At 32.9% G+C, this 14875-nt stretch overlaps 1 protein-coding gene across 2 annotated transcripts; it reads left to right on the forward strand.

Moving 5' to 3' along the window:
* Positions 1–745: 745 nt before the first annotated feature.
* On the forward strand, positions 746–8938 carry LOC114380581 (diacylglycerol kinase 5-like). 2 transcript variants are annotated; one of them, XM_028339705.1, is made up of 13 exons: positions 746–1003; positions 1848–2055; positions 2168–2290; positions 2423–2551; positions 3035–3120; positions 3937–4060; positions 4508–4556; positions 4793–4875; positions 5426–5493; positions 5816–5887; positions 6254–6341; positions 6444–6560; positions 8326–8938. In XM_028339705.1, exons 2-13 carry the CDS (start codon positions 1861–1863, stop codon positions 8647–8649), a joined length of 1458 nt encoding a protein of 485 aa, XP_028195506.1. In that variant the 5' UTR covers positions 746–1003; positions 1848–1860; the 3' UTR covers positions 8650–8938. The 2 variants fall into 2 exon arrangements, with proteins under 2 accessions (XP_028195506.1, XP_028195505.1); XM_028339704.1 differs by lacking the exon at positions 746–1003 and adding an exon at positions 1062–1402.
* The last annotated feature ends 5937 nt before the right edge of the window (positions 8939–14875 follow it).

The raw sequence follows: 14875 nt of genomic DNA on the forward strand, positions 1-14875 counted from the left end.
ATAAAATATAATCTTGTAAGGTTGTTATCCGTTTAACAACTTACAATCTTAGGGAAAAACTCTTTCTACCTCTATTGGGATTTATGAGGGTGAGAATGAGTCTGTATGAAAGTTTACTTTAGATCTCTAGATTTTTTTAAATTAGCAGACTATTCATATTTTTAATTATATAATTATTATGTATTCGTGTTGAATTGAGTTTATTATGTTCGAAACTTTAAATTTATTATACAACCCAATTTTAATTTGGTTTAATAAAATAATCTTAATCCAACCTATAAAAATATAATGGGATTAAATTTAATTGAACGGATTCGTGGGATAGATATGATCCACTTACACTCTTATTTTCATGTAAGAAACATTTTATATTATTTTTACCCAAGTATTATAGTATTACACTCTTACTCTCATGTTAGGAGTTATATAAATATATGGTAAAATTATTTTATGCTATCCTATATAATTATTAAACTTTTTTTTTTTTACTTTACTTGTTCCGTTTATGTCTTTTTTTTACATTTATTTTTTCTTATTACCCTTCCTTCCATTGTAATAATCTGCCTAAAATATAGTGGACGTTTCCATTTATTATACAATCCATTCTCGGAAATTTCCATGTCAGATAGATTCGTTGAAGCATGGGTCCCACTCATCAACGACGAATTCGAAAGTCTATAAAGCCACTGAAACCGTGGCGTGACGCGGCAGAGATTTTTAAATCTTTTACGCCTTCGTCTTCCTCTGTCACATTCAACCCTTCACCTTTATAACCCCACCTCATAACTTCAACTATCTCAAAACTTCACAAAATTCATCAGCCTTTCACGTAATCTTCTCTCCTCTTCTCTACGCGCACTTTGCGAGATACTCACTTTCGAAGGAATCCACTATTACTTCGTAAGCTAAACAAAACAAAACAAAAATTACTGTGTTTTCTTTGGGATCGCTCTGAATATCTCTTAAGAAAAGCAACACAACACGCAGATACGGTACCCTTTCGGTAAGGCATCTTCTTCTTTTCTTTTCTTTTTATTAATTCTCTTGGCGCTGCTCATGCATGTTGCCTGATACCTGTTCGCACTACGGGCGCAAGGCCCTGTTTGGAACTCCGAATAAATTAGCTTTTTTTTCCAGCTTTTGCCGAATCCGATTCTGTGGACGATTAAACTGAAAACAATTGAATGCGTTAATGTTTCGCGGTGCTTTTTGTTTCTTGTTAGAAAGTTAACTCTCTTTTGTTATGCTTATAATTTAGCTTCGTTGTTGTTGTTATTATGTTCGCCGAAGTTGGTTGAAAGTTCAAAACGGCGTAACTAAAGGACACGCGTAACGAACTTGCGCGTTGTTCGAGGAAAATGGTGGCGAGAGATTGCAAAGGTTTTCGTTTCCTCGTTAGGAGGTGGTGGTGGATCGTCATTAGCGTCTTGCTCTTTTGTATTTTTTAATTTTTTAATATTTAATGTTTTATTTATTTATTTTTAAATTTTCACCGTTTATGTTAGGCTGTATTATATTTTTATTACTTCAAAATTTATTTGGGCAAAACTTAGATGGAATTCTTTAGCTGCTTTTGGTATCGATCTTTAATTATAATTGAAGTTTTTTTTATTAATAAAGATTTGCATTATAAATCAGCATAAGATTAGTTGAATAGCATTGTGTGATCCATTTAGTTGACGATCTCACTTAGTACTTTATTTTTGTTATTGTTATTTAGGTTACTAAAGTGAAACTCTAATTCTGACATGATTATAACACTATATTTTGTCCAATTCATGTAATTTGTGAACTTGAATTTGATTGTTTTTTTTTTTTGTGTGTGTGTGTGTGATAATAATGTGCAGTTGGGAAATAGCAATGGGGGATGGTAACTATGATAGAACTTTGAGGGAGTTCTGTATTCCGGATTACATATTAGTGCCGGGATCTGAGGTGAGAAGTGTTTCACATGTACCTGCTTGCCCTGTGATTGTTTTCATAAACACCAAAAGTGGTGGCCAGCTTGGAGGGGAGCTTCTTGTTTCCTATAGTACACTTCTTAACAGAAACCAGGTACAATGTTTTTTCCTTTTTTGTCTTTTTTTTGCAAGTGGGGCACATTATTTGAGTTTGTTTAAGGTGGGGCAACCTGTTTGATGGCAAGACAATTTGATTGATGTACCAGGTTTTTGAGTTGGGGAAAAATGCTCCGGATAAGGTTCTGCAGAAGCTTTATGCTACATTGGAAACACTCAAGCACAATGGAGATAATTTTGCAGCTGAAATTCAGAATAGGTTGAGAATAATTGTAAGATGATTGCTATGTTGTGCTCTCCAATTCTTATGTACTTGAAGCAAGAAAGCATATTCATGTTGTAATGGTTTTATTCTTTGATGATCTTTGATTAATCTCTGTTTCTAATGTATTCTGGAAAATCAGGTTGCAGGTGGAGATGGTACTGCCAGCTGGCTTCTAGGAGTTGTATCTGACCTTAAATTACCTCAACCGCCACCAATTGCTACTGTGCCATTGGGGACGGGAAATAATCTTCCCTTTGCGTTTGGATGGGTATTTTATTTGACTCTTTATTCAATCTGCTGAAATATGTGAATTTCATGATATGCTCAATTCATAGAGTTGACCATTTCCATACCTTGTTATAATCACTTAGATCAGTAATCATTTTGCTTACTTTTTTATGGTCATTTTCTGGTATGAACTTTATCTATCAAATTGCCATTCAAATCATGAATTGCAAGAGTAATTTTTTAATTGCGAATTCAATGATTTAATTTACTCCACTATGGTACAAACTATGTCTGGATTTTTGCTAGATGTTTTTTCTTGGACATGTTGCAATATTTGTCAAGTATGAATTTAATGCATGTGGGTGTGGGTGTTCTAAAATTATTGATAAAAAATTAATAAACTCATTGCTCAGACATTAGGAGCTACCTTCCTTTTTAATCATGGTCAAGTGCGAGGTTTTGTTCTGTACTGGAAGCAGTGCATGAGTTGTACATGTGCTGAACATGGCATTTTCATTTACAGGGAAAGAAAAATCCAACCACGGATCTCCAATCAGTGGAGACATTCCTAAATCATGTAAAAGCGGCAAAGGAAATGAAAATAGACAGGTATTTACTCCATTTTATTTGAATATTCAAATCTAGTGAAACTTCTTAAGTGCACTTGCTAAAATGTGTACTAGATTCAACATATCATCACTGAACAGCAGCAGAACTTTTCTCTAGAAATATTCTGGTTACGTAAGTTACATGTGTGAGACAATTATGTATTTGATGATAGGAATCAAGTATTTTAACATGGCTTGCTTTAAATTACATGGTTTTGTTATTGTTGTTCGGTAATTTTTTTTCTTATATTTAAGATATTTCCCTTCCGTGTCCTCCCTTATTTTACTATACCCATTTGACACTAATGTTTCAAGATCTGATGTACTTTAAAATAAACGAATATAGAATTTTTTGGCCTTATGTAGCACTCTTCACTTCTCTCTGAAATAGCAGAGCTCTGGACAGGAATTTTTATCATGTGGATAAGAGGCATTATCATGTGTTAAGCACATTGTGCAATTGGTTGTGTTTTTATACGATACAAGATATCATGTATTGATTTTTTTATGCCATTAGTTTATTTGAAGGTTGAACATATTTGGTTTTTCTAGATTTTAATGATGTCAATTTTACATCCATTAACCTTGTTGCCCGATCAAATATATACCCGTGGTTTTCTATTTGTTGCCCATGTGGAATTAGGATATTGGCTACCCTGTTTTCCTATATGTCCAGTACTTCCATATAGGATCTTGAAGCATGTACAACATAAAGAACAAAAACATAGTTAGCATCTTTTGTTAGTTATTTTGCAACTAATAAATTTCTTTGACTGAGCTGAAATTTTATTTCTAAATGATATTTTTTTTTTTTCAGTTGGCATATTATAATGAGAATGAAGGCTCCAAAAGAAGGTTCATGTGACCCTATTGCACCCCTTGAGCTGCCTCATGCTATGCATACATTTAATCGTGTCTCTTCAACAGATAAACTAAACTTGGTGAGTTACACACACACACACACACATATATTCATTGTTGATGTCTGTACATAATTAGTCGTGCCAATAAATCTGTGAAGCAACAGAGTCTGTAATCGTTTGATGAAAATAAGTTAATCTTTTCTACTACTAATTTCGGTTAATTTCTTTTTCCCAAAACAATATGGTAATTTCTGGTCTCAGGTCAGGAATATGACTTCTGATTCACCATCAAATTTATGATAGACATTGATAGAAATTTTTGAGTGTCATTAAAAACTATTAGAAGGGCTTACTACGCAGGCATATGGTTTTAATGATTATCTGGTAATCACATGAATATAAAGAAAGTAATCAGAATTTTGATGGTGTAGGAAAAGAAAAAATGTTTCAAAACAGAATTTCATTTCTTTAAGGAGTTTGGGCATTTTCATGCATGCTTATCAGTGAATTGTTGTCTATTTACAGAAAGGTTACCACACTTACCGTGGGGGATTTTGGAACTACTTTAGCATGGGTAAGAAAATAAGACTTGTTTTGAAAATGTATGGGTTGGTGGCAAGTACATTTCTGAAAATTTTATAGTGTTCATTGGAAGGGGAAAAAAAGTTGAGCTGCAGAAATTGGGTAACCAAGGCTTTGCCACTGGGGCAACATGAAGTTTGGGGATGGAAGATTAAATACAAATTTTAAAGCTATTAAATAAGTGGAACCAGCAAGTATTCCCTAAAAATGTTTATGTTTTCTATGCAGGAATGGATGCTCAAGTATCTTATGCATTTCATTCTGAGAGGAAATTACATCCAGAAAAGTTTAAAAATCAGTTATACAATCAGGTACCAAATTCCTCACATATATGATATGTTGAAGCTATAAATTGTTTTCAACTCTCATTATTTTTATTGCTTCCATTTCTTTATCCATATAGCTGTACAAGATATTTGGAAGTTATAGTCATCCAAGCACATGTTTTTCTGATAACACAAAATGGCTACAGATGATTATAGTAATTAACTGAATAAACTTTAAATCTAATAGCTTTTTGTGTGCCATGTTTTTGCCAAATTAGTTGAGTATTTGTTATCTGATAGACATGGAACGAAATATTATGTATATGAAGTTACTTAAAATATAAGATGTTCTCCTTTTAGTGCAGTCTAGTTTGAATCTCCTGGATATTCTTCATTCAAGATAAATTTAAATTATCAAGTGACTGAAAAATTTGTAGAGGTCTTACAAACCAGTTACTTATTATTTGATCAATTCCTTCCATATATCATTAGATTTTGAAGCTATATGGGATATTTTGGTATAAGTTAGGGGTGAATCTTCATTCTATTGTCAATAATTAGCCCTCTCACCATGTTTTTTTCCCCTGTTAACCAGAGTGCCTATCTGAAGCTTGGATGTACACAAGGATGGTTTTTTGGTTCTCTGTTTCAATCTTCTTTGCGGTTAGTTATTAAAGATGCACCAGTTTATATTACTTATGGGTTCATTATGGCAGAAAATTAGTACAATTTATTTATTCAAGAAACATTTAATAACAGCATTTTACTAAGTTATGAGCATTCCCTCAAATATTTACTTAATAGTTATGATTCTTTGATACTAAAATGAGACAGTGATAACTGTGACTTATATTATAGTTTAACAGTGATACACTGCTTGTAATGTCTCAAGTCTTTTAAATTTTTTTGAATTATGTGGTGTTGCTTTTACAATTTTGCCTTCTATCGTGGTAGTCTAATCCATAATGTTTAAATTTTGACTCAGGAATATTGCTCAGTTGGCAAAGGTTAAGATAATGAAAAAAGGTCAATGGGAAGATCTCCACATACCTCGCAGGTGACACTCTAAAATATGGATTTTTGTAACATCTTGCATTTGTCTAAATTCAATAAATCTTATAAAATAACATTAATGAAACTTAATGGTAGTTTTTGGGCATCCTATATCTTGATGACTTAACATCATCTATGCAATTAGTCTTCCCTTGAGATTTTATATTTTTGCAAACTTCAGTTTTCTTAGGTTTTTCTGACTAGATTTACTTGACATGGATACGAAAGTTTCTATCATGGTATCTCTGGAAAATAAAAATAAAGCCGCATAAGTTGTAGGAATGATGCTAAGAAAGAAAGTAAACAGGACCTGTAACCTTGGTATAATTTTATGGATCCTCATACTAACTCATTTGATCTTCATATACAGTATAAAGTCAATAGTTTGCCTCAACTTGCCTAGCTTTTCTGGTGGACTCAATCCCTGGGGAACACCAAATAGGAAGAAATCAATTTATGTAAGTGCCAAATTTTATTTCTCACTTTTCTTGGGCACATAACTTGGGCTGATTTATGTACGGGAATTTTGATTGAGTATTCTAAATAATTTTGCTTTTCAGAGGGACCTGACTCTTCCCTATGTGGACGATGGCCTATTTGAGGTAGTTGGTTTTAGAGATGCTTGGCATGGTCTTGTTTTGCTTGCACCAAAGGGACACGGAACTCGTTTGGCACAGGTAGGACATGTCGGTTTTGTGATCATACCAGTAGTTTTCTTTTTTTCTTGATATATATGTGAGGAAAGATAGAAACTGATATTAATTTTTCTCTACAGTCTACAGATAATATGAAATATAGAACAAATGATATGACCCTTTTTTTAGAAGTCACACTCTTTCTCGAACGGAAATTACCTCTTCCTTTTAGGAAACGTTTGTTAGGGGAGAAGTTTTGAATTTTCTCGGAATCTTGTGTTTGTAATCTTAATCTCCCATGTTTAGTATCTATTTTTAAAAAATAAGATTCTTGAAAACAATATTTTCTGGGAATGTTTTTTAAGTAATTTTTCACAAGAATTTTCCCACGGGAGAGAGGTAGGGTTTTTTTTTTTTTTTTTTTTAATTTCATAAAAGTATTGTGTTACTCTTATTAATGTGATAAATAATTAAAATAACTAATAAAAATATTATATAACTCTTTAATTCTTACCAAACTTATCTAAATGTTTTGGATGGTGAAACATGATTTTCAGGCATGAAAAACTTCTCTCGTATTAAACACTCCTCCCTTAATGTTTTCTCTTCTCAAGACAAATAACACCTCCCCAAAAGAAATGCCACCAATAAGAGGAAAAATGTAAGGGCTGTCTTGAGAACTTTTAATTTTTAGTTACACACGTCACATTACTTTTATTTTGTTTCTTATTTTTGAATGTTAATATAGAAAATAGTAAAAAAAAAAAAGAGATCATTTGGTTTTTTTTTTTTTTTTTAATTTCATAAAAGTATTGTGTTACTCTTATTAATGTGATAAATAATTAAAATAACTAATAAAAATATTATATAACTCTTTAATTCTTACCAAATTTATCTAAATGTTTTGGATGGTGAAACATGATTTTCAAGCATGAAAAACTTCTCTCCTATTAAACACTCCTCCCTTAATGTTTTCTCTTCTCAAGACAAATAACACCTCCCCAAAAGAAATGCCACCAATAAGAGGAAAAATGTAAGGGCTGTCTTGAGAACTTTTAATTTTTAGTTACACACGTCACATTACTTTTATTTTGTTTCTTATTTTTGAATGTTAATATAGAAAATAGTAAAAAAAAAAAAAGATCATTTGGTTTGAGAATATGTTTTCTACTTTTAATACTTCATTTTTTTAACTTTTAATTTAAAAAATACTATCTTTTTTTTCACTTTGTTTGCAATTTTCAAAAGTTTGCATAAAAGATACTGAATACAAACTCTTTTTTTTTTTATTTTCTGTTATATACAATTGTTTTAAATAAAAAACAAAGTGAAAATAAAGTGACATTTTTGTAATAGAAAATGAAAACCGTGAACATTTTCTCAAACCAAACAGTCCCAGAAAGTTGTTTTTCACTTTTTTCTATATATTTTTTTAAAATAAAAAATAAAAAAAAAACTTCGTACCCCATTGTCCAGTAGCGAAGGTATGGGGGAGGGATATTGTACGCAGCCTTACCCTTGCATATGCAAAGAGGCTGTTTCCGGATTCGAACCCATGACCAACAAGTCACCAAGGTACAACTTTACTGCTGTACCAGGGCTCGCCCTCTTTTAAAATAAAAAATAAAGTGAGAAAAAGATGATATTTTTTCAATTAATGAAACATTTTTTTTAATCATGCCATTTTTCTATTGGGGAAATAGGGGGGAAGAGAACATGAAACAGGGACAGACAAGTGATTTCAATCCCTCCTTTCTTTTTTTTAGCTCAAACTTATGTTATTTTCTATGCTGCTATTACCATGCAGACAAGCAGAATCCGTTTTGAGTTTCACAAGGGTGCAGCTGACTGCACATTCATGAGAATTGATGGAGAGCCATGGAAACAACCCCTCCCAAAAGATGATGACGCAGTTGTAGTTGAGATATCACACCATGATCAAGTTAGCATGCTTGCAACCCCATTGTGCCGTTCTAAAAGTATTTATGATCCCTCCTCACCTTCCGATGACCGCGAAGAAGATGATAGCAGTGAAGAAGAACCATCAGAAGATTGGGAAGAACGGCGCAAATTTGGCGCAGCTGAGACATTCAAATATCCTGATGGAATTGATATAGCTCAAGTAAGTTAGTGTACAGAGAGGAGTAGCATTGCTCAGTGTTTGGTGGTACAAAGGCAAGTAGTAGGGTATAAAATGAAAGGGTAGGAGTAAAATTCTTTTCTTGTTTGGTGCAAATAATTTTCCTTACTCGTACGTGTAATGTACAGAGGACTTCCGAGGAAATTAACCAAGATTAATGACTAGTGATTAATGTAATGAACCTTGGATAGGGTTATTGTTTGTTGTCTTACTTCTAGTTGCAAAATTTATTCTTTCATTTCAATGTCAAGCGTCTATGATGGAGAGTTGGAGCTGGAGATATTGCATGTGTAATACTCTTCCTATTTCTCTGATGGGAATACTGTCCCTCAATCCTGATTTTAATCGGGAAATTTTGGGTTGTTTTAATTTCATGCTTTGACAAGAAAAAATGAACAAAAGAAGGGAAGTAAAAAAAAAAGGATAAAAGTAAAAAATAAAAATAAAAGAAAGAAAATATTACAGATTACGAATTTAAAATGAATAAATAATTAACTTTTTTGGAGTAATGTCTTGGTTAATAAAATGATTGATGATTTTATCATTTAAAATTAATTAATTATAAACAGACAATGAAGTATGTATTTCTTTTCTCAGTTAAAATCATTTATTTCACTTGTTGTTTGTTCCTATTTTGCTTTTTGAAAAGAAAAAAAAAAGAGCGAAAACTGTTAAAGGAATATGTAAACCCTGCACTACCATAACCATTTGATCCAAAACATGATTTAGAGGAGAAAATGTATAAATCTGAAAATATGATTTGTATTGATTATGAGAAAGGTAAGGTCAGATGGATTACATCATGCCTTTTATAGAGGCAAAAAACTAGTAACTCTATCCTATCAAACACCTAATCAGTAATATCTCTAATAAAATTGCACAAAAAGATGTGTTAAAAATTTAAAAGTAATATTTTCTCTCTCTCTCTTTTTTATATTTTATTTTGCTACTGTTTTTTTTATTGATTGGAAAAGAAGTACAAAAAAGGGGGATTGATGGCAAGGGAAGGCCCAAATTGGGGCCATGTTTTCCTTTTCACTTCTTTATTTTTTTTCCTTTTTATGTTTGAGCATTTTATTTGGGGAGCTTGAAACAAACATTTTCCAGTCTACCCACGATCAATGTAATTTAACTATTTAGAAAATCTGATAATATAATTTTTATTGAAAAAAGAAACATTGGATCTGACTGAGCTAAACTGTCTCAAAAAATGAGACACCGGTGAATCAATTTATTTTTACATGTGATCGTAGGTTATATCTGGATGACAGTAAATTAGCTAAAATATAATTTTAATCTTCCTATTATACCTTAATCTGCATTATTGATCCCCTGTTAAAAAAATGAAATATTTCTTTCCCTATTTTTTTAAATTTGAGATTTTTCATCCCTCCTTCAAATTTAATTGGTTGATTGTTACGTTTTTGCCTGTTACCTGAGTGATGTTGCACTGCAATTTTTAAAATTTATTTATATATATAAAATTATTAACGAGTATGAAAAATGTTTGTAAATCTATAAAAAAGAGTATGAAAAACGCAGATTTAGAACAAGGGAATACATGCGTACGGGGGTTGAAGCGAATTCAAGAGCCAAATCCAAGGCATGTGTATGAACTTTGTTTCTCATCGAGAAGCTAAAACAATAAAGGGAGTTCGCATAGATCAAAGATGGGGGGTTGAAGTGATACTTCACTCAATGAAGCTTAATGCGAAACGTAGATATAGGAAAGGGAGTTCATGCGGTCCGGAAAGTTGAAGAGCTTCGTCGTTGGGTTGGGGTTGATGCTGGATGTAGTTCGAGGATTCATCATTTTCTTTGTTGTTGATTTTGTTAGGTTTGGACGATCCATGAATCATTGGACGACTTATCACACTTTGAATTTTTATATATACAAGCACCCATGACAAATTTTGTAAAAGAAGTCACTCTATATTATATCAACATTTATAGTTCTAGTAAGTCGCTTTCATACTTAAAATGAATTTTTTTATTAAGATATATTTGACATATAACGTGCTATTAAAACAATCATGTCTACTTATTATAAATTTAAGTGTTTTCACTATGAGTTGTTCTTAGTTACTTTCATTGGACTTTAAATCACCTACACACTTATTTTATATCCTCACAAGTGAAGTTTAATAAGATACTAAAATGTTTTTTTAGCTACTAAGGAAAGTGCACAATCTCATTTTTTTTAATAGTTTTTTCTCTCTTTATTTAAATTGCTAATGTTTGAAATTTAAGGAAATGGAAAAATAGAAGAGAATAAAATGTATTTACAGAATATTCCTCAAAGGTTGCTTTCGTAGCAAAAGAGAAACACATGCAATTGTCTGTAACTTTATTCCTATTCTCGCTATTCAAAGTGCGCCACGCGTTTTCGCCTCTAGTTGTGACTCTAGTTGTGAGGCAACGGTCATATCAAGGCACCCCGTAACAAATTTTTTTACTTAAGTCTATAAAAGGTGTTTCTCCTTCGGAATCAAGGGTAGAAAAGTAATCAAGTGAAAAGCGAGCACAAGTTCCCTGAAGTGAAACTCTACACAATTGAGTAGATGATATACTCAACTCTTAATCTTCTCAATTCTTTACTAAGCAAAGTTATTTGTATTTGAGTTTAAGTGATTATTCACTCTTTGAGTACTGTTGAATCATTATATTCATTCAAACTTTGATTTGTGAAAACCAAAAGTTACTTAATGTTAAACTATACTTGGATAGTCTTAGTTTTAGGAGGAGTCTAAGAGTGTGCTAGAAGTGGCAAATAGAATACTTTTATAACCAGGTGTGACAGGAGAAAATACTTGTTTGTAATCAAAGTTCTTTGGTTAGTAGAATCCTTTACAGTTGCGTAAAGAAGAACTTGACGTAGCTTTGTTTGAGTATATCAATATAAACTAAGTATTTCTATTTCTTTTTTAAGTGATTTTATTGAGTATTCTTTTAAACTGTTTTTGGCACTTTTTTCACACCAAGTATTTTTTTTCTTCTAAAAAGCCTTAGTGAAAATGTTGTCTTGTTATTACTAGATGACTATATTTGGTTTTCATTAAGCTTGTTGTCCTCATTAGTGGACGCCTCTATTAAACAAGTGGCCTCAATAACTTAAGAGGAGGGAGGGGGGTGAATTAAGTTTAAAAATTTCTCCCTAATCAAATTTTAATTCTCTCTTGAAATAGAATATGCACACTTAATATGAATGAAGTAAAGAGCTATTCAAATGATACTTCTTTAAAATAAGCAAAGCAAAAATAAAATGTAATAAATTAAAGAAGTTTAGGGAAGAGAGAAATGCAAACTCAGTTTTTATACTGGTTCGGCCACGCCCTATGCCTACGTCCAGTCCTCAAGCAACCTGCTTGAGATTTTCACTAACTTGTAAATTCCTTTTACAAATTCTGAACCCCACATGGATACCCTTTTCTTGTGTTCAGAGATCCTTACAAATCAAGATACCCACTGTCTCTTGAACAACAGTTGTTTGCTTTAAAGTAAGAAGAATATTTCTCTCTTGTAGAGAAGAATGTTACAAGATGAAGATCTTATTAGAATTCTTATTGATTTTGCAAGTGTTTGACCAATGCTTTCTTTTGAGAGGATAAAACAATTATTGTTCTGAAAAACTCTCGAGAAATTTGATCCCAAGTCACCTATTTATAGGCCTTTGGTGGCCTTTCAAAAACTTGTGAACAATTGTGACTTTTTGGGAGTTATTTTCAAAATTTTCTCACTGGTAATCGATTACAAATATGTGGTAATCGATTACTCAGTTAATTTTGAGGAGTTATGACTCTTCAGATTTGAATTTCAAAATTTCATGACTGGTAATCGATTACAGTTTTTAAAATTTAAATTCAAAAACTTCTGAAAGCTGTTTAAAATAGTTTTTGTCTCTGGTAATTGATTACAGCCTTTGGTAATTGATTACCAGAGAGAAAATCATATTTTCAAAAATAGAGTTTTACTTAAAAACTTTTGTAAGATGTTTTAAAGAATTAACCTAAGGCCAAACTTGTGCAATCTCTTTTAAGGAATTCTTTTAACATACTATGGACTAATTGTTAATCGTTTCTCTTGAATTCTTGATCTTGACTTTGATCAATCTTGAATAGCTTTCATCTTTGGCGTCATCAAAAGCTTCATACAACATATGCTTCTACAATCTTCCCATTTTTTATGATGACAACAATCTGAAAACAAGATAAACGATATACAATTTGTAATGCGTGCACTCATCCTTACTCCCTCTTAAGATTGGAATTTATGGCCTAGTTTTTAGATTAAAATCTACCCTTAGTTTCTCTCCCCCTTTGGAACAAGTAGCTTAAATCATTCACAAACTTAATCAATCACAACATAAGTCAAGCAAAATCTAAATATCCAAACCAAAGCAAAAGCCAATCAAAGGCCAAATATCCAAACAAAAGTAAATCATAAACTAAAAATCCAAGGCAAAAAGCAATTAAAAGCAGAATATCCAAAAGATAACTAACGTACCAAACAACGAAAGCCAAAATACAAGGCTAAATAGGAAAACTGTCTAGAAAATAAACGACGTAGAACATGAGAAACAACTAAGAATCTGCAGGTGGATCGAAGCAACGTCAGATGAAACTCATATCATCTTCAAGACGTGTGATACGAGAATCCATCGCATCAAAGCATTGTTCGACAAAAGCTCTAAGATCGCAGAGCTCAGTGAGGACTTCAGTCAAGAGAGAAGAAGAGTTATCCCGTTGCGGTGGTGGAGACGGCGTACGCTTATCGGGAACGAGAGGTGGCAGGTCTTGCTTCCATACCCACTGACCATCCATATCTTTCCGATATCCAAAAGATGTAACAACACCAACACCAATAGCAAAAGAACGTTTAACTTTAACAAAAGGCTCATCATCTAAGGGGACATTGAAATGCTGGAGAAATAAGGTAACAAGATGGGGATATGGAAGAGGTGCATTGGCCCGTAATGCCTTATGCATTCAGTACCGAACAAGATGAGCCCAGTCGATCTAACGACTAGTCTGAAGAGCCCACAACAGGATTAAATCCTCCTCAGAGGCTTGGGCAAGGTTAGTGGACCTAGGAAGCAAAATTCAACAAATAATATACTACATGATGCGACACTCAAGAGTAAATGACCCAGCAAGCAATCTGTCGGTCATGTCAGCATGGTCATTGCAGGCCATTTTTCAAGCATCATGACTTGAATAAACATGTGTCTAGTCATCAACAAGAGTGTCCTCAAAAGGAACACCTTGACTGGGCAGCTTAGTTAATGAATAAAATAAGGATTAATCAACAATGATAGGAATTTTATGCACCTCAGAATAAACGACTCCATCCCAAATTTTCAAATTATTATAAAAGACCTTAACTAATTCAGGAAAATAAGGCAATTTCAAAGACATAAAGTCAACCAGTTTAGAATTTTGAAACACTTGGTAGCAATCAAATGTTTCACCATCAAAGAATTCAATATCTAAGTACTTAGGATCAAGAATGACGCGATTGAAAAATTGAGAATAATACCTCAAACATTGGTCATCGGAAGAAAACAAGGTGGATGACTTGGGAGATGAAAAAGAAGGAGGAATTGGTGTTGGTGGGTCACCGGATGGTCTGTGGCAGCGGTGGCCTGCAGCGGTGGTGGTAGAGGAAGATCCCTTTCGTTTCTTCAATGATTCTACCATTGGAGTGTGTTTCAGCTAATTCTGATCAGTGGGCTTTGTAGAGAATGGAAAAAGAAGAATTTTTGGCTTTGTTTGAAGTAATTTGGCCAAGAAACGAGAAAGTTATGAGGATTTGAAGTTTAGAGGAGGTTGGGCGCCGTCAAGGAGAAGATAGTGAAGAGAGAAAAGTTCCATTTGTTACCCTTAGCTTTGAAGGGTATGCCCTCTATTAGTGGACTTCCCTTGTTAGGGAATGAAGGATTCATAGGGATCCTCCAGTAGAGTATTGGAATGATCTTAAGAGTGCCCTTAGGAATAGGCACATTCCCTCCTACTATTAAAGAGGGCTTATGGACAAGCTCCAAAGGCTTAAACAAGAGAGTATGAATGTTGAAGAATATAGACAACAAATGGAACTACTCCTTTTAAGAGTTGGACTTAGGGAGGAGAAAAGAACAAGTATAGCTAGGTTCTTTAGTGGGCTTAATATGGAAGTGAGGGACAAGGTTGAACTCCTTCCATATAGGGACCTAAATGAGCTA

This window comes from Glycine soja, chromosome 12 (genome assembly GCF_004193775.1).
Source record: "Glycine soja cultivar W05 chromosome 12, ASM419377v2, whole genome shotgun sequence".
NCBI classification, from domain to species: domain Eukaryota; kingdom Viridiplantae; phylum Streptophyta; class Magnoliopsida; order Fabales; family Fabaceae; genus Glycine; species Glycine soja.